General features: G+C 40.4%; 1 protein-coding gene across 4 annotated transcripts in view; it reads left to right on the top strand.

Annotated features, from left to right (window-relative positions):
• The window catches only part of MRTFB (myocardin related transcription factor B), a 68779-nt gene that overhangs the window by 15149 nt on the left and 35370 nt on the right, over window positions 1–18260 (top strand). For 3 of the 4 annotated variants that reach the window (XM_053991799.1, XM_053991801.1, XM_053991800.1), the window contains one exon: window positions 2538–2711. In XM_053991799.1, coding sequence (XP_053847774.1) covers window positions 2558–2711 — 154 coding nt within the window. In that variant the 5' untranslated portion in view covers window positions 2538–2557. Of the gene's footprint in view, window positions 1–2537; window positions 2712–13046; window positions 13497–18260 lie in introns of those variants that run through there. The other variant, XM_053991802.1, reaches the window with a different exon arrangement.

Genomic DNA, 18260 nt, shown 5'->3' with positions numbered 1-18260 from the left:
TTTTTTCTCCCTACAAAAAAACCCTGGAAATGTTGGGTGGGGATGTGTGTTTTCCTTTTTGGGGAAGGTTAAGAGAATTTGTTGTTCTTAGCTCAGAAATATTTCTGTAGTCTGATACAGCAGCAGTTCATAAGTAATAATGAAAAGAAATGAGAGCAAAATGTGATTTGAGATATAAGTAAAGAATTTGAGGAATTCAGACTTTCTGGGAATACTAGAAAGATTATGTAGCAACATAGCAATAGGGTTGTTCTAGTGTTAAAGGATCATTTGAGAACATACCTGGGTTTTTAGCAGCCTATCTAAAAGATTTAGGAAAAGGGAAGTGCAGTATCTGGGACTTTACTGTGAATTGAAAAGTTTAAAATTAGGGTTTGAGTTCTGCACTGGAGAACTTTGGATTTAGAAGTTTCCTAATGATGACATTCATGTACTGTATAAAACCACAGTGAAAACAGGGTCCTGAGAGTCATGATCACCAGGAAAAGAAATTCTGTGTGAAGCAGGTGGGCAGAGCATTCATACTGAGGTTACCCAGAGATGGTGAAATCACCTGCTTTGGAGATTTTCAGAAGCTGACAAGGCAAGTTCCTGAGAGCTGGTAATCCCATGAGATGGGAGATGGACTAAATGACCTCCAGAAGGTCCCTTCCAACCTGATCTATTAATGTTCAAACCACAAATCAAGCACATTTTGTGTGGGAAGTCAAACTTGTTTTGTGCTGTGCTGCTGTGCTGCAGTCAACATCATTTAATTGCATGCTGTGTTCTTAGTTGGATCTGGACAATAAACCCACATTTCTGTACCTTCCTGAAACAAAAATTAAGAGATGGACGCGTTACCAATTCCACAGTGCGTTGTAGAAGTGGTGAAAGTCAAGCTGGTTTCTTTCAAAGCATGATGTTTACTTATCTGTCATGGGGGAAAAATTAGTCAAAGCTAACCTGCAGCATAACAAATGCTTTAGTACAAGAAGGTGTTTCTATTAATTTCATCTGGTTTGAAAGCATGAATACAGCTCACGTGGCTTAATCTCTTTGAAAAGTGACTCCAAGGCAACTCATAACTAGTAAATTGTGGATAAAATGCTGTGAATATGAACAGATAAGCAGCTAAATTTTCAGTTAAATTCTGCTCTGAAGAGACCTGCTTGGTTAATAATGTACTTAATTTGTATGAGTGAGTGGGAGTTTGAGGAGAGTGTAATGTCAGGAAATCGAGTGAGAGCTGAGTAAATTATGCTTCTAGAAGCTAAGAACAAAGAAAAAAAATCTTGCATAACAGTAAGTTAATATGTCTTCATTTAATGTGAAAACTCCAGTTGGTAACTAGGGAAAATAATGAAAAAATATGCACGTAACCATGATAATTGTTCTATTTAGGTGTATATCAAGCAGTACTTGCTTATATTTCTTATTTTTCAATTCACACTTTCAGAACATGATTCTCTACCCTTTTGTACTGTAGGCCATTCTTTGGAGGTCATGATAATTTTTTGTCATCTTGGTTTGTTAAATATCATGTTAACACTTGAAATATTTTGGTATTGATCATTGAAACATATATTGCATTTTCAAAATTCTGAATACACACCCCAATACATGTGGTGTCTATATTCAGAATATTTGAAGTTTAAGGCTGAGTATGGCAAGCAGTTGTGTTTCTTAAGAAAAATAATTTAAAATTAACAAAAAAACTCACAATAATAAGACATTTCTTCTTTTTTCGGAGTTGGATCTTTCTGAGTTGTTCATATGTCATATCATTCAAGCTTCCAAGAATCCAGGGATAGGACTTCATTGATGTCCATATTGATTTATTGGAATTTTAATGACTTGATAGTTCTGTGAGGTATAAAAAGCCTGTACCATACTTCTGTCTCTCCTTACTGTAGATTAAGTATTACACTAATGATAGAAAGGAAGCACATAGTAAATTGGGACTTTTCTTCAACTATTCAATAAGTAGCTAGTGTGCAGTAAAATTAATTTTAAAATATTCATGGCTAAAAGCCTTGCAGGAGAGACCGAGGATTAACTACTTCTGATATAGTCCTTTGGTGGTGTGAAGTCCTGTATAAGTACTGACATGGATTTGGGATCTGGAGGAGAGTTGTGCAGAGCTTCATAATATTAAAAGCCATTTGCATGTTACAATACACATAACAAATAACATGCACAATAACATAAAGTACAATATATTCTCTAATAGAAGCTATTGGGGAAAAGGGATGTTGTGCTGATATGCGGATGGGGACACAGGGTGGGGCACAGGAGCTTCTGGACATCCACCTTGAGGGTTAACACTGGGTGATGTTTCTGTCAGTGGAGCAGAGAAACTGCCCTGCTTTCTGTTAAATTGCCTCGGACTATATTTTTGCCAACGCCGTAATATTTGTGGGAAATCAGTAGGTAATGTCCATAATTCTAAAGCCGAATTTTGCGTGCGAAGCCCAAATGTGAAGGCAGAGCAGTGTCTGAAGCGTTTGTCGGTGTTGCCGGAGCAGAGAGTGACCAGAGCCGCGTTGTTTCCGCAGAGCGCCGAGGCGTGCCCAGGATGGAGCCCGCGGGGCCGGCGGACGGCGAGGACGAGCCCGGGCCCCCGGCGCGCCTGGCGCCCAGCCCGCACAGCGAGGCCGTGGCGCACGAGCTGCGGGGGCTGTCGCTGCAGCCCAGCCCCTGCCTGCCGCCCCTCACCGAGCGCAAGAATGGTGAGTGAGGGAGGGAGGGAGGGACTGGGTGCCCGCGGGCGCGGAGCCGCGGGGAGGGACCGGGCGGTGACCGCCAGGGACTCTTCTCGCTCGCTCCTGCCGCGTCCAGGTGCTGCGGGATGTTGGGAAGTCGCTCCCGGGAGCTTCACCCGCCAGGGCAGCTCTTGGAGCAGCAGCAGGCACTGGAACCTAGAGTGGAGCTGAGGAGATTTTTAAGTTTTAGTTTAAAAACTAAGTTTTAGTTTTAAAACTACAGCTGGTGTATCCTACAAGTATTGATGAAATATTTTTGAGAGTTGTATTATTGTCAGACAAAAAGGGATAATTTTCAATAATGTTTTTTTTTCTGCATAAATAATACATAATTAATGTTTTGCATTCCATCCTACAATTTTTAATTCAATATTAGAATACTTCTGGAAAATTTATTTATTCTTAGTTTCCTCTAAAATGAAAATGGAAGAAGTAGGTATCTGTGTCCTGTCAAACCTCCAGAGCAGCCAAACTATTGCTCATCTGTAAGTTCAGATTTAGTAATTTTGGTTAATTTGGTTAGAAACAATTTTTTGTAGAAATTATGAAAGTGAGAAGCATATTTGTAAAATTGAACTTTGAATGTGATGGATTCGCATTTAAAGTAGTTTTAATAATTTAATATTTTTACTTTTTACCAAAAATTGGATATTTGCAAGAGTATTTTAACATGTCACTACTTTATAAAGTCTGTAAGTGTAAGAGATTGCAGTTCACAGAAATACAGTGGCACTTAAAAAAATCTGAAATGTCTAAGGGTTTTTTTTTTTGTAGGATATTTTTATACAGGAAGCATTATGCTTGCTGTGAGCTCTGGTAGTGATCCTTTAAACCTTTTGTTTACTTGAATGAGTCTTTTGGCAGTAGTCCAGTAGGAGGCTGAACTGTTCTAGTGTTCTGCAGTGTTGTTAAGCTGACTTGCACAAGTTAGTACAGAAACTGTGTTTCCAGCTTTTCCAATGTCACTGCAAGGGTAGGAGGCTTCTGCTCTGGTTTGGTTTTGTTTACCATTGAGGTAATCACAGCATGCCTGGGTGAGCCAGCAGTCACTGGAGCTGTTACTACCTTCTCCTTTTTCACATTTTCCTCTTCTCCCCTGCCCTGTGCCCCAGAGATCCCAGTCACAGGGCAAAGCAGGAGTAAGAGTTGGGGTGGGCAGAGCTCGGTGGGTTTGCTGCAAATTCTCATGGTTAGCTTAAGCTCCAGTGGAATTATTGTCCCTTGAGTTTACAAAGGAACATTTATATGCTGTGCCAACTCTGTCAACGAGGTTTTAACTTCCAGCAGAGGATCAATAACAGAACAGTTGCAGTGCATTAGGAGCTTAAGATTTTCTAGTCACTTATTACATGCAGGTATTTACTCCCTGAACAAAGACAAATGGGTAATTTTGGGAGGTGGAGGTTGTATGTCAGTCTCCTGGACTGTCATAATTTTAAGATTCTCCTGTTTCATTTGAGCTGTTTTCAAGTTCATGGCTGTGGGCAATACTGTATTGCTAATTAAACTAATTTCAGGTCTCATTAGGCTGCATTTTTCTGCATAATTGGGCAGTACATGCAGTGCATTGATCATGTAAGCATGTGCCCTGTGTATTGCAGTGGTTTATCATGCCTGTTCTCTGGAGGCCAACTCTTGTTCCACTTGCTAAAAAGCAGCAAAAGTTCTTATTTCATTGGTTCTGTTCTTCACACTTGTCACCTCCTGAGTGATGACAGAGATGTGTCTGTGACTCTGGCAGTCTCATGACAGCCATGGGTGTACAGTCCCTCTCATGAGCAGTGGGCCTGCTCACATACATGGAGTGTGAGAAACAGGCTCTGCGCTTACATTCCTGCCTGAAGGATGCCAGGTTGGGTCCAGTATGCGCTTTTTAGGCAAGATGCTGTGTCCTTAGGAAGGCCAGCTTGGGGGAAAAGTGACATGGATGAGGCTCTTTGGAAGCAGGAGGGAGAAGACTGATGCCTGGGTGTTGAGTTGGGCTGCGGTGGAGGAAGGCTGACAAGAGTAGCAGCAGTGTGGCACGGCCCAAGTACCAGTCAGAACAATGTGCTGCCCACACACTGTGCCACAGTTTCACGAGCTTCTGTCTGAGAGCCACGAGGTGGCAAGGGAGGGAAGGATAGGCTGTCTGCTGCTGACAGCAGGAGGGTGGATGGGAATGATGCTGCCTGCAGCTTTCCAACCTGCTGCTTCAGAGCCAAATGATGGGAAGGGATTGCACATGTAGATACCATCAAAAAAAGGAAGTAGTGCATGATGAGAGCTTTTTGCACGCTGAATTAATGCTCTTCTAGAACTGGTGAGCATGCCACTTTGGCTGGAAGAGGGAACTGTGAAGGGCTGGCTGTGAGGAGCCATGCAAATCATTATTTCAAGGTACATGTAAAATAGAAAACTCCTAGCTTGTGTTTTACAGCAGCCTCTCTTGGCTCAGCAGTGCCTTCCTTGACTATCTCATTGTGCCAAACTCTTCTTGTGACAGTGGCTACTAGTTTCTGAAAAAGAAACATGTTCCTGAAAAAGAGACATTAAGTTGCTCTTGTGGAGTTGTCATTCACAGGTGGGAGTCTGGTTATATTTTTGTAAAATGAGTGTATAAGTGGCTGGCACCTGCCTGGGCCATTGAGTGCCCTTCAGCTCTGCATTTGGGCCATAAATTGTGTTAGAAGGGGAGTGTGCCCATTCCCTGCCCTTTGTGTGGTGTGGAGAAGCAGTTCTGTTCCAGGCAGTGGGGGCTGTGAGGTGTCTGCTCCTCCAAACTCACAGCCAGCATAGGAATGGGATTGCTTCTGCTTCTCTTTGGGGTTGTGCATCATGAACTGGAGGAGGATAGAGAAAGTGGTGCTGTGCCTCCCATGGCTGGCAGCAACTGTTCTCCAGCAGAATTGGGCTAATTGAGAGAAGAACCAAGAGTCTTGGATATTTTGTAGGAAAAAAGCCTTGGGACAGTGAACATCTTGAAGTAAAAGCAAGACTGGTAAAATCTCAATTAGGAGAAAGCAGCCCAAAGAAAGCAGTGCCCCAGGCTGTGTAAGAACAGGGACACTCAGGAGGATTGACCCTGAGGCACCGAAGGTCAGGTGAGAATTGCAGCTTCCTGTGGGGCTGGAGAGCTTGTGGGATATTGTGAGGAATTCAGGGGAAGATGGAACACACACACACACACACACACACACACACACACACACACAACCCAACACAAACAAAAACAAATACTGCAAATGGTGTATATTTAGTTGTCCTAAGGGACCAGTCAAGTCAGCTGGGAGAAACAGTTCTTAAAATAACTGAATGAAATCCACATCTCACTTAACCTAATGGTATTATTTAAATAAATTTGATGATCCAAGGGATTTTTTTCTGGCATCTAAGAGTTGTGGTATATTAGTTTGCCTGTTATGTCTTATCTTCCACTCCCTCAGTATGTAGCACTGGTAACATGCATTCTTGGCATAGTTTTATGGCTTCTGAACAAATTCTCAATCCTCTGTGCAATTAATAGATTTGAACTGCAAATTTGATATTAAGGAATCAGGTGAGATTTGGGACATTCTTCTTGCATCTGTGTATGACAGGTTTTTCTCCACTCCTCTAAGATCAGTGATTAGGTCTGTTTTTTCCTCTTGTAATGATATATATGTAGGTCCCTGTGCTTAGAGTTTTTTTTCATGAGAGAACTGGGAGAGACACGGTATAGAAAAGATGGCTAGTGGAAAGACTAGAGAACAACAAATGGAAAACTTAGTTCTGATTAAAGTAATAGCTTGGCAGGGAATATAATTGAAAAATCATCTTAAATTCAGCAGTTTCATAATCACTAAGATGAAGGCAGTGAGATCTGGAAGACAGCATGCAGATATTCTGATTAATAGCAGCACCACCAACAATAACATCAACAAACCAAACATAAAAATGCCCCACAAACCAGACCTCAAAGGAAGTGTATCCTGAAAGGCCTATCTAGATAAAGCAGTGCACAACTTCTGTAAGCTTACAGTAGAAATGTGTGTCTGCATTTATAGTCATAAATAATGTGTGTGTGTCCAGTGGTGGTCCAGAGAGGCTGTGGAATCTCCACCCATGGAAATACTAAAAATCAGACTGGGCACTGTCCTGGGCAAGCCTGTTCCCGCTGACCCTGCTCCAGCAGCACTTGGGCCAGGGGATCTCAGGAGGCTGCTGCCAGCCTCAGTGATTCTGGAGTTTGTCCTTCCATTAAGGTCTTAATAGCCCATGGAACATCCAATGCAAATATTCTATTAAATAATCTTTGCTAGGAACATGCAGCATTGTAATTAATATATATTTGTCTTTATGCTTTGGGTTTTTGGTAGTGCTCTGTTTTTTGGGGGGAGTTTGTTTTTGGGGTGTTGTTTGGTTTTTTAACATGTCAGTAGAAAAAAAACAGAAGTCCCTTGGTCTCCCTGTAAATATCTGAATGTCATCCTATCTGTTCTGAGAGGAGAGCGCAAACTGAGTAGGTACTGATTTCCCAGTAAGTCTGTCTTTGTCATTGGTACTGCCAGTTCCCACAATCCTAGCATTCCCAGGCCATCAGTCAGTGTCTACAAGGAACAATTTTCAAATATTAAAGCATGTGAAAAGACATACAAGCCAAAACTCAGAGATCTCTAGGGACTGTGACCTCTTAAATGGAATATATTCTGACATTTTCACAGGCTACATGAAAGAATTCCAGAAGGGTCATTCCATTTGGTAAACTTCTAAACAAACATTCCATCATTTTAGTTTGATTTATAGATATTATTTTTTTTAATTATCTGCTTATTGTGAAGAGATTAACACAGGAGACATGACCTGTGACTGACTCAATTCAAGGCATCTGGTATATGTGAAATCCTGTTTGAGGGCCTGGCATTGAGTGATTACAGGAGATACAGAAAGCATGTTTTCCTTTAAAGAGATCACTTGATCAAACTGTCTTATTCTGATCTTTTTTCTTGAAATTCCTTGTGCATAACTAAATGCATAGCTAGAAAAGAATGTTGAGTTAATTTTAAATTCCATTGTATAATTGTTTTAAGTTGTTAGGACTAAGTCCCAACTGCAAATGTAGTCGCTGAAGTGTCAGTTTGTGACAGAGCCACTACAAGGAGGTAACACGGAGCAAACAGAACTGGTAATTGGTGTGCAGCACTTATTATAGCAACTTTTTCAAATCAGAGGTAGCACAGTGGATGACTAAATATTGTCCTCTACAGGATATATATATATGCAGTTAAACATAGATATGTATAGTTCAACATACACAAAAATGCACATTTTTATGTACTCTATATACACATTTCAAAAATATTTATTAATTTAGATGTGTATATGGGCAAGACCAAATGGAAGGTAGTTTTCATTTAAGCAATGAACACGGCCAACATATGTCCTCCCTTAAAAGGAATTTGTGTAGGTTTTAGTGGGAGAAGAGAAGTAGAACATCCAGACTTATAAATTTGACATCATTGTAAGTGTTTGGTATTTTTCTGGGAAGGGTGACTGAGGTAGATGGTGGCCATTATTTGTGTTGTTTGGGTCTTTGTTGCCACAATGGTGGAGAATATAGGCAGAACAGAACTCCCCAAAAACAATTCCCCTTAATTAATAATTTGAAGTAATGTTCTTAATATTTACAGAAGTAATAGAATAAATTATAATAGGGGTTATGTAAACTGATGCTTTAGTTTGTGTAGTCAGAGCACTGTTTTCCTGTGTGAAGAAATTATTACACCATGATCGAGAACTAGATTATCCTAACACAATATAAAGCACCAAGATATTCATCAAGGTGTATGTAAAGCCAAGGTGAAATAGATATTTGAGTAATTAGGCTTTTTTCCCACTTGAAAATGTTGTTGTGGTAGTGAAAGAGTTTAAACACCCAGGGGCATTTGGTTTGGTTTTGTTTTTCTTTTTGATGGGATTGCGAAGGAATGAGTTCCATATGATGTGAAGAGTTGGAATGTACTGTTAAAGCAATTGTTGCTTAGTTACTTGGTGTTTAATAAGGTTGTGAAGCAGCTCCCAGTCAGTGATGTCACTCAGCACATCACTGATGCTTCACCAGATAAGGGTTTGTTGTGAGGGGCAGACAGGCAGGCACTGGGGAGGTACTGTGGGGCTGCATTGCTGCCTCCTGTACTTGGGAATTTTCGTTAATATCTACTAGACACTTCCACTTTTTAAATAACACTTTTGCTGTAGGCTGAAGGTTGGCAGAACACTTGGAAGTCTCTGTTGCAGAAGAATGGAAGGAACAAGCACTGGTGACCTTAGATGTAAAGCAAACGTTTGTGAAAAATTTGTGCAATACATTGCTGTTAAATGAGATTCTGGCTTATGGAACTGACAGAAATGTTCCATTCTGAGGCCTTTTTTCTTCATTTCACCCACTCTTATGCAATATATTCAACTTTAATTGAAATTCAAATGAGAGGTACTTCTGCCCTCTGAAAATAATGCAAATTCTAACAGATTTCATTTTCACTGAAACCAAGACCTGTTGTGTGTCTTTTACTTCAGCTTCTGGTTTGGATACACTGATGCACTTTGTAACGGAGTTCAAACATGTAACTGAAAAATACAACATGCAGGACTCAAGATTTTCTTTCAGCTGAAAGAGATACTTTGGTTTTGTTGTTTGATAGAAACTAGTCTCTCAGCCACAGTTTTGTTTCTAGGTCATTTTAGGTTTCTCTGTGATCCTCAGTTTCATTTTGCTATTTGTAATGTTAAAAACAGCTCATTTGAAACAGGTACATGCTCAAATTGCAGAGGTTTTATGTCCAATGTTTAGTTTGGAAATGAGTAGTTCTCTCTATTACAAAACATTCTCTATTTAAATAGTCAGCAGCAGAAAGAGAAGATGAAAAATTTGCAATTTGAAAAAGTTTTCTGCCTGTTTTTAACAATGCCATCAATTTCAAATGACAATCCAAATTCCAGCTCACTTTTAGACACTGAACACAAAATAATTTCAAACTCTGAGTAGAATTGTAAGATCCCAAGCTTTTTCTGTCCCTAATTTATATTGTGTAATTCATGAGTTGTTCTATTAACTGTATTACTGCTAAAATAAAGAGTAGTCAAAGAGCAAAAAAGTTACTATTGTTTCACTAATACTTATTCTAGAGGATTTTTTGTGGTAGGCCAAAATGGGTGATTTGAATGGAAAGGTATTAAGTTCCCACTTGTAAAGTCACAATTTCTTCACACAATTTATTTCATTTGGCAGGGAAGAAGGAGTCCTTAAATGGCAGGTGGGTCAGCACTGGGGTCAGCGGGCAGCACTCTGCCTTGGTTCACATGGGACCTGCTCAGGACACCTTTGAACACCTGGGTATTGGCAGTGAGCAGGTGGATTTAGTACTGGAATAAGCTAACAGTGTTTCTGTTCCTTCTAGTCCAGCTCTTAGGAATGCTGACAAAGTCCATCATAAGAACATGCACTTTTCCCACATTGCAGTGCTGTGGAGCTGGGAATTGTGAAATGCCTCCAGGTGCCTGTGAAGCTGTCCCAGAATTTTAAATTTTTCCAACAGACATGTTGAGATGATGATTGGTTTTTCTTTGAAGCCTTATCACTAAAAATATAAAGAACTATATTGTTGCACACTCAAATAACCAGTAAAACCAAATTATCAATTGAGCTTGGATTAAGGTATATTCAAGACTGATGGGAAAATAAAAGGTTGTTGGAATAGGAATATTTTTTCATGATGTAGAAGCTAAATGTTATTATTCATGCAGGGATTTAAGAAAATCTTATACCTGAGCAGAATATCCAGATATTCTCCATATTCGCAGTGTAACTGAATTTGGAGCAGAACTATTTCCTTCTTCAAATACATCTTTTCTTTGTCTTCATTTGTTATGTCTGCCCTCACCCAACTATTCCATATTGTATAGCATTTATTGGCAATGGCAGTATTTGGTTACATGAAAAATACACAGCATCATTTTGACCTTTCATCTCTTCTAGTCTGTACAAGACTTTCCTCATTCTTACTTTTCATAAATTCTGTGATTCCTGCTTTTCTTACTAAAGATTTTGCATGTTATTGTTGAAATTTTCAGATCAGACTTCTTAAAGGTCTTCTAAAATTTTCATCTCTGTGTTAGGCTTGTATTGAACTAAGAGGTGAAATTGAAGCAAAATATGAGGTATAACTCCAAGTAGCTGAAGCATAAGCACATTGATCTGCTGTGGGGTGGCTATCCTTGGAAGGTGGAGGAGTGGATAACACAAACTCCTGGCTAAACTCTTCTTTCTGAACAAGAGAAAGGCTCCTGAAGGCTTGAACTGCTCCCACCCAGCTGCTGTTACTGTGGTCAGCTTTCACCTGAGCACTGGGCACTCTCAATTTATATAAAGCACTATAAGGGGATAGGAATGGATAGAACTTCCTTAAGAAATATGATGTTTGAAGAAGAATGTCTTCCTCTGGCTTCTTTAATTACACATTTCCTCATTAGAGCATGGAATTTTTAAAATTTCAAAATACTGTTTTTGAATCACTGGGAAATCAGTTCAGAGTGTGTGAAGTGCACTGTACCCTTTGCGTAAAACAATTTGTGCTGTTATATATTGTTACACTGTGAGAATATAATTCATCCATCCAAACAATTAATTAACTTCTCTCTTGGTACAAGAAAAATGTGGAGTTATAATCTGTTGTATCAGTAAGTGTGTAATATTCTGTTTATTGACCGTGTCAGAGTTTAATGTGTGTTTAAGCAGTATGTGTTTGTATTCTGCTTGTCTCGGTTTTTATTTTCTGAATGTGTGGCATTTCTCAACAGTAGTTTTGTTTCTTATGCACAGTAAGTGTTCAGCTGCAGGCAGTGAGGAAGTAAATTTGATTTATGAAGGAGCTTTTCCCCAGTATTTTTTTTCTTGTGTTCAGTTAAAATCACTGCAAAAGCAAATGTGTTGGAATAGTCTGTAACTTGTATTTAAGCAGAACATAATTTAAGCTGATAATTTTTATACAAATTATGTGCAGACAACTGATTTTTAGGCCAGGAGAGCGGCCTCAAATCATTCATGCTGCAAAGAGTTTTTTGCCTGTATTGTCAGCTCCTTACATGTCAAGAGGTTGCTAAAGCCCGGCGAGCTCACGTCTCCTTGGAGTCTGAAGTTCTGAGCAGATCTAGGTCTCCCTTCTCCCAGCAGCAGGCAAACAGGGAGAGGCTTCCAAATCCTGCTGGCTGCGCCAGGCAGCTTCACACCCCGTGGTGTCACTTGCCCTGGGAGTGCACTCTCAAGGTGAAGAGTCAGTGCTCAGTGACTGTCTTGTAGAAAGATCCAAAGAGGAAAAATATGGGGTTTTTTTCTAGCTTCCACTTTTAAAAATTCTGTATCTGAATGTATATAGATATTTTCAAATCTGATTCTATAGAAGTGAAACATTTTATCTGAATGGAGATGTCCTTTATAATTTCAGGTTGATGGATTTAAAATACAAAGTAGAGGCGTGGAAAATGTGTGCAATGATAGCATTTTTAGGCCAAAGTGAAGGGAAAAGACACCTGCCAGAGTTCCTAGTTGACATGTAGAGACTCTTTAACATTATGTATAGTTTCTTTTCTCTAAGTACAGGAAATTAAATGCAGACTCGACTGCTGTTCCCTTATGGCCAATGCCAGGTAATTAGAGGGGATCCATTTCCCTGAAATCTTCCATGTTGACACTGAAGTTGATGACTCATGGAAGATAAATGGGATATGCTGCAGAGAATGGCAGATCAGAAGCTGTGGGAGGAAATACTCCTGAAACTGCTGGGAATAATGAGATGTGTAACTAATGCAAAAAGGAAAATAATAAAATACTCGGGGCTTAGATATTTACAACAAGGAACAGAGCCTCTCATACTGCAGGGAAAGGCATGGAAATAATCACCGGTTTTCCCAGTTACCTCTGCTAGATAAATGACCCTGGAACCAGACCTGGGGTTGGTGGCTGGGAAGGTTCCTTAACATAACTATAACTTTTTCACATGCCGCTGTGCAGCTTTGTTTACTGGTGAAACTTAATGAGTAATGAATGTGCCGGTCAGGCAAAGATGAAGTATTTCTGCTGCCTGCAGCAGTGTTCCGAGTGGGGGCAGGGACAAGGAAGGGGGGAAAGGGAGAGAGACCTCAGCAGTAGTTTGTCTTAGGTATCAGCGAATGCTGCTCCAGCAACTGCTGGATTTATTTTTAACCGCTTGACTCATTCTTTGTCAGATGATTGACCACCGAGCTGCACATTGAAACACCAATGTGCAGAGGAAGCGAACGTAACTACAGGCAGAGGGGGAGTGTCTGTCTGGGAAGAGGCGGGGTTTGGGAGTTGTGCTTCACATGCTCGGTGCCCGCGGAGAGAGCGGGCTGCGGGCTTGGAGCGGGCACAGCGAACCGAGCCGGGGCGGACTGAGCCGAGCCGAGCCGAGCCGAGCCGAGCCGAGCCGAGCCGAGCCGAGCCGAGCCGTGGGGGCAGCGCCATGGGCGGCGCGGCGGCGCTCGGGCTGCTGCCGTAGGAGTCCGCGCCGGGCCCCGTGCGGACCGCGCTGCGCCGCTGCCCACTGCGGCCTGCGTTTTTTCGGTGCTGGATGTTGCCATTCTAAAGGATTCCCACCATGATCGATAGCTCCAAGAAACAGCAGCAGGGCTTCTCCGAGATCTTACCTGCAGGAGATCTTAAGCCACTGAAGGAGAAGGAATGCCTTGAGGTGAACAGCCAGAAAAGTCTCAAGGAAGGTCAGTCACTTGCTGGTTGGGGGACAGAGAATGCAGAAGTCCTGGGCACATTCAGTTCACCAGCATGTCTGATGTGATGCTGTAGGTCAGGAAGAGTTTTTGTACATTAAATGAGGTATTGTTTTCCCTCTGAAAAAAAAAAAAAAACCAAAAAAGAAAACAAAACCCCCAAAAAAACCTCTAAAAGCTGAATTTAAATTCTACCTGAGACTAGTAAAATAACGATGATGATAGCCTGATAGGAATTGTAGTATGAAGAAAAATGAGCAATCAAGTAGTCTTTTCAGGATATCATTTAGTGCTGAATTAATGAAGAACTCCAAAATTGTCCTGTAAATATTGCACAAAGTGCTTCAAAATGTCGCTATTGAAATAAATATAATAAAATAAACATCATTAAATATGGCATGTCAAAATAAAACCCCACACACCTTTAGTATTAGACATATTGCTATCTCATTTTCAACAGTGCTTTTCTCAGCTCTTTTCTTTCTTTGAAATTCTGTTCTCCCCTCATACCTTAAATTAGATGTTGAGATGTGTGCTTTTCAGACCACATTATGTCTTCTTAAATTATTTGATTTCAACAGGGCATTAAATTGATAAAATGCACAGGCATTAGTTTCTAAAATAGCAGTAGTCTGAGAATATTTGGAACATCATTTAAAGCTGCCAAATAGAACTATACAAGATTCATTTAAAGTTATTTTTGTTAGGCTGAGGCAGTCATGCTGCTGAGATAGGGAAATTGTCTTACTCCTGGCGGGCAGGATTCTTCCCGCTGGCCTGGGTGAAGGAGAAGGACGAGACCTCTGGAGGTCGGCTGCCAGCCCTGCCCAGAGCCGTCTGACACGGTGGGAGTTAACACACCCGGCTCTTGCAGCTCTGCGTTCAACTCCAGCTGCTTAATCAATAGTTCACAAACTGTATTTGTAGTAGACAAAATTCCTGCTTTCCTTTTACAGCACTCTGCTTTGGCTTTTCCTCCAGATATCTCTGGATTGTCTGGTGATGTGGGGATTTCTCCCTTGGTGTGGTGGCAAGAGTTCTATATGAGATCCTGCCTTTCTCAGAGAATTTAAATGCTGGGTTTGTTTGGGAGTTTTGTTAATTTCTTTTTTAAATTTGGACCTTAATAATGTTTAAAATGGCAAAAAGCCAATATTCAGCATTAAATTCAGTACCTGACAGGTTAGTTTAAAACCCCCATTACTTAGCTTTAAGTTCGAGCTAGAGAAAGCACTGATCTTTGTGCAATGTACTGATACCGAAGGTCTGTTAGTGATTAGGTACTAAGAGGTTGAGTGCTGCTGCACGTAGCATTCAGTGGCTGAGAGCAGAACAGTTCTGCTTCCTTTGTGGCAGGGAAGTACTGACTGGGAGACAGTGACTGAAAGAAAAGGCCAGCAGTGGCCTCTGCCTTGGGATGGTTTTGCCTCACAACTCAGAACAGGCCCAGTCCAAGCCCTGCTGCTGCTGAGGCTCTGGGGACAGCAGCGAGAGAGAAGGAAGCGAGGAGGGTCAGAGGGCTGGGCAGTGCTGTAGGAAACAAAACCTGTCTGGGTAAGCTACCAAGAAATAAAGGGCAGAAAAACGTGGCAAGCCCAGCACAGTGGGTAGTGTAGGCGGGCTGATGAGTAACCACAGCAATGATTATCTTCAAGCCTCTTCAAGCATGTCAGTTATGGAGAAAGTGGATGAAAGAATGTACATTACAGTAAAATGATGGTCTGTCAGAGTAGCAAAAAACCTGCAATTATGGGATACTCTGCCAGTCTAGATTCATTAATATTTTAGAGCTTAAATTATTCAGTGCATACAAGAAGATGTTTTCCATAATTGCTATCTTTGCTTCCTTTTCTGTGTTTTAGTACCTGTTCTCCATTCTCACTTTCCCCAGTGAATATTGCTTATTCTTTTATCTCTCCCAAGTTTGGCAATGTAATGATTAAAATAATGAACCTCTTCTTGAGCGTTTGATTGACTACAGGATCTCCTCTTCCAGCCTTTCCTCCTTCTAAAGCTTAGAAAAACAATAATTTTCCTTCTTGTGGTATATAGAATGAATTATTGAAAACACTCCAAATCTTCTTGATTTATATCTAGAGAGACTAAAACAGAGCTTCATGTTTCCAGTTTATAATGTTATGAAATATGTAGTTCAGATATTTTGTAAATTTTTAAAAATTCAGTTGCATTGTTAGTTTAATCCTATTTAAATAATACTACAGGTAACACATTTTACTTTTTTAAAAGCATAAATTGTAGGACAACTTATTTTACAGAACAATATCTTCTAAATTAGCTTATGCCATTCTGTCTCTTTCTTTGCCCTCCTCTTTTCTCCTCCTTTCTTTTTCCTTAAAATGATGTGGCTGGTTTTGCCACGTGAATTCTCAAACATTTCTTCCCTAGGACACAAAAACACTTAAAACTATGATATGTGAATTGTAAAACCTGCAAAAATTAAAAATGTAATTATGTAGAGATCCAGTAATTCAAAAGGTGCCTTTGTTTCATAAGCTACTTTGCACAGGTTTGATAAATCTAAAAATCCTAAGATAGTGCAGTGCTTATTTCAGCAATGAGTACCTTAAGAGAACTGCAAGGTGCAATTTTTTTTTACTTAGTATTTCTTTATGAGAAAATGGATTTTTGATGGAAACAAAAACCCTAACACTGTCTTCAGCAAATTAATATTAAGGATATTACCAGTTTAGATTGCAAAGCTGAATTTTTTTCTTTCCTTAGGCTATTGATGCACATTCTGGCATCCTGTAGCATGGGAGGAAATCCTCTTAGTTACCCTACTTTCTTGTAAACAGCTCAGATACTATTGTTGCATATTGCCTTTTTTATGAAAAAAGTTCTTACTTTTATCTGTCTGATCAAAATTACCTTTTGTATGAGTTAGGAACAAAGATATTTTCTGTCTCTGAGGTCAACCACACAATGTTAACTAAACATCTTTTTCAGAAATTCCTGTACCATTGACTGTACCTCCTGCAGCATCTTGTAGCACTGTCAAGTAAGCAATCAAAACATTTGGAAAATTCAAGTGTGCCTTAATGTGCATACAGTTACTAAGGAATATTCAGTGTCATCAATGAGTATATTTTATTAGGATGTGGGAATATATGTGGACTGCAGATTGAAAGGTTTCCAACAGCACTGGAGAGAGTTGAGGAAGTCTTGTTTTATACCCTGAATTGTTTCAGTATAAAGACGGATGAGCTGTATGACCATGCAGAACTCTTGAAGATGCCGTATTAAATTGATGAAACAGATCAGTCTGGTGCTTAGGTGGGATTTAAAAGGAGGTTGGATCCCAGTTTATTTGCACCATATTTTCATCTCATAATCTGAGTTTCAAAGTTACCAGTTGCCTGCAGGCTACTCTAATTAAGAAAACACTAGCCAGGAAGGAAATTTTATTTCCACCTTGAAACATAATTTCTTTCCGGGATTTGTTATGCATTTAAATTTACTGGTTTGTGAGGAACTGGAGACTGGCAAGTGCTGGAAACAGGATACAGGGTGGAATGAGTGGATTTCTCAGGTGTGCACTGGAATTGTCTTCGTGCTGCCTGAGTAACAGACTACCAGGTGTAGTCAGGAAGGATTTCTTCCCCTCATCCCTTGCAATCAAATCCATGTTGCATGAGAATTGTTTATTCAACAGATTTCCTGCTATTGCTGGCATGTTGAGTATTGATGATACTATTGACCTCTTCTGCTCTCCTGCCCTGGCATGATAAAGATTCTGCTCTTGGTTTATTTGGGTTGGTTGGTTTTTATAAAGAAAAAGCTCCAAGCTGTGTTATCTGGTGTTTAGAGGTGTTTTTATGACCCCTTCCTAGTGGTAGTCCATCAGGTATGTTTCTTGAGACACAGATAATGAGAAAAATACTGGTGAAAAAGTGTTATTCCTTTGTTAATAGAGGAAGCACTGTAAATTCTGTGTACTGATCCTGCAGGGCTGTGCTAAACTCTACCATAAACAGTCTCTTTAATGTCATGGGATAATTGTCGTGAAAGTAAATCAGCACTTACTCCACAGAATGTTCTTCTTCAGTGTAGTACTTAAATTAATAATAAATATATTATAATACCATTATAATAAAACACATGCTTAATTACTTCCATAAATCAAGACTACCATGTACTAATTTGATTTTGTATGTAACCTGTATGCAATTAGAAGATGATGGTGGCTAACCAGGAGCTTTTAAAAAACTTGTTATGGCAACTATAAGATTTCTTGAAGCTTTTATAAAAGGATTAAGACTGCTGCTGCCAAGAGCCAGGTGTATCCCCATCCAGCCCTACCCTGCTTACTGCCAGCCTCTTTCTCGTGTTGGCATTAGGAGTCACACGGCCCCAGGTGAGTGGGTATTGCTGAAGAGCACTTATTTCATGGTGCTGCCAGGCCAGAGCACAGACCTGACAGGAGGCACCTCTGCCACTGTGAAAGCAGCAGAAGCAGCTGGGGTTGGAGGGAGGCACAGACCATTGGCTCTTCATTGGTAATTCTGTGTTAGATCATATTGAGTTATGAAAACACCGTCTGCTTTGCTGCTCTGCTGGGGGATTCTTCTTTCCTGTCACATCCAACAAAACACGTGGGAGCCTCAGCCTCTAGTGCAGGGTCCTCCCTAATGCAGCAACTTCCCCATCCCTGTGATCAGCTGGACTCACCCACTGAGCATCTGCAGAGTCTGGAGCTGTCTGCAGCAGAGTTGACTCAGTACCATTGCTCACATC

Source organism: Vidua macroura, chromosome 16 (genome assembly GCF_024509145.1).
Source record: "Vidua macroura isolate BioBank_ID:100142 chromosome 16, ASM2450914v1, whole genome shotgun sequence".
NCBI lineage: Eukaryota > Metazoa > Chordata > Aves > Passeriformes > Viduidae > Vidua > Vidua macroura.
The sequence above is the reverse complement of the archived record's forward strand: the minus strand, read 5'-3'. Positions and strand labels throughout refer to the sequence as shown.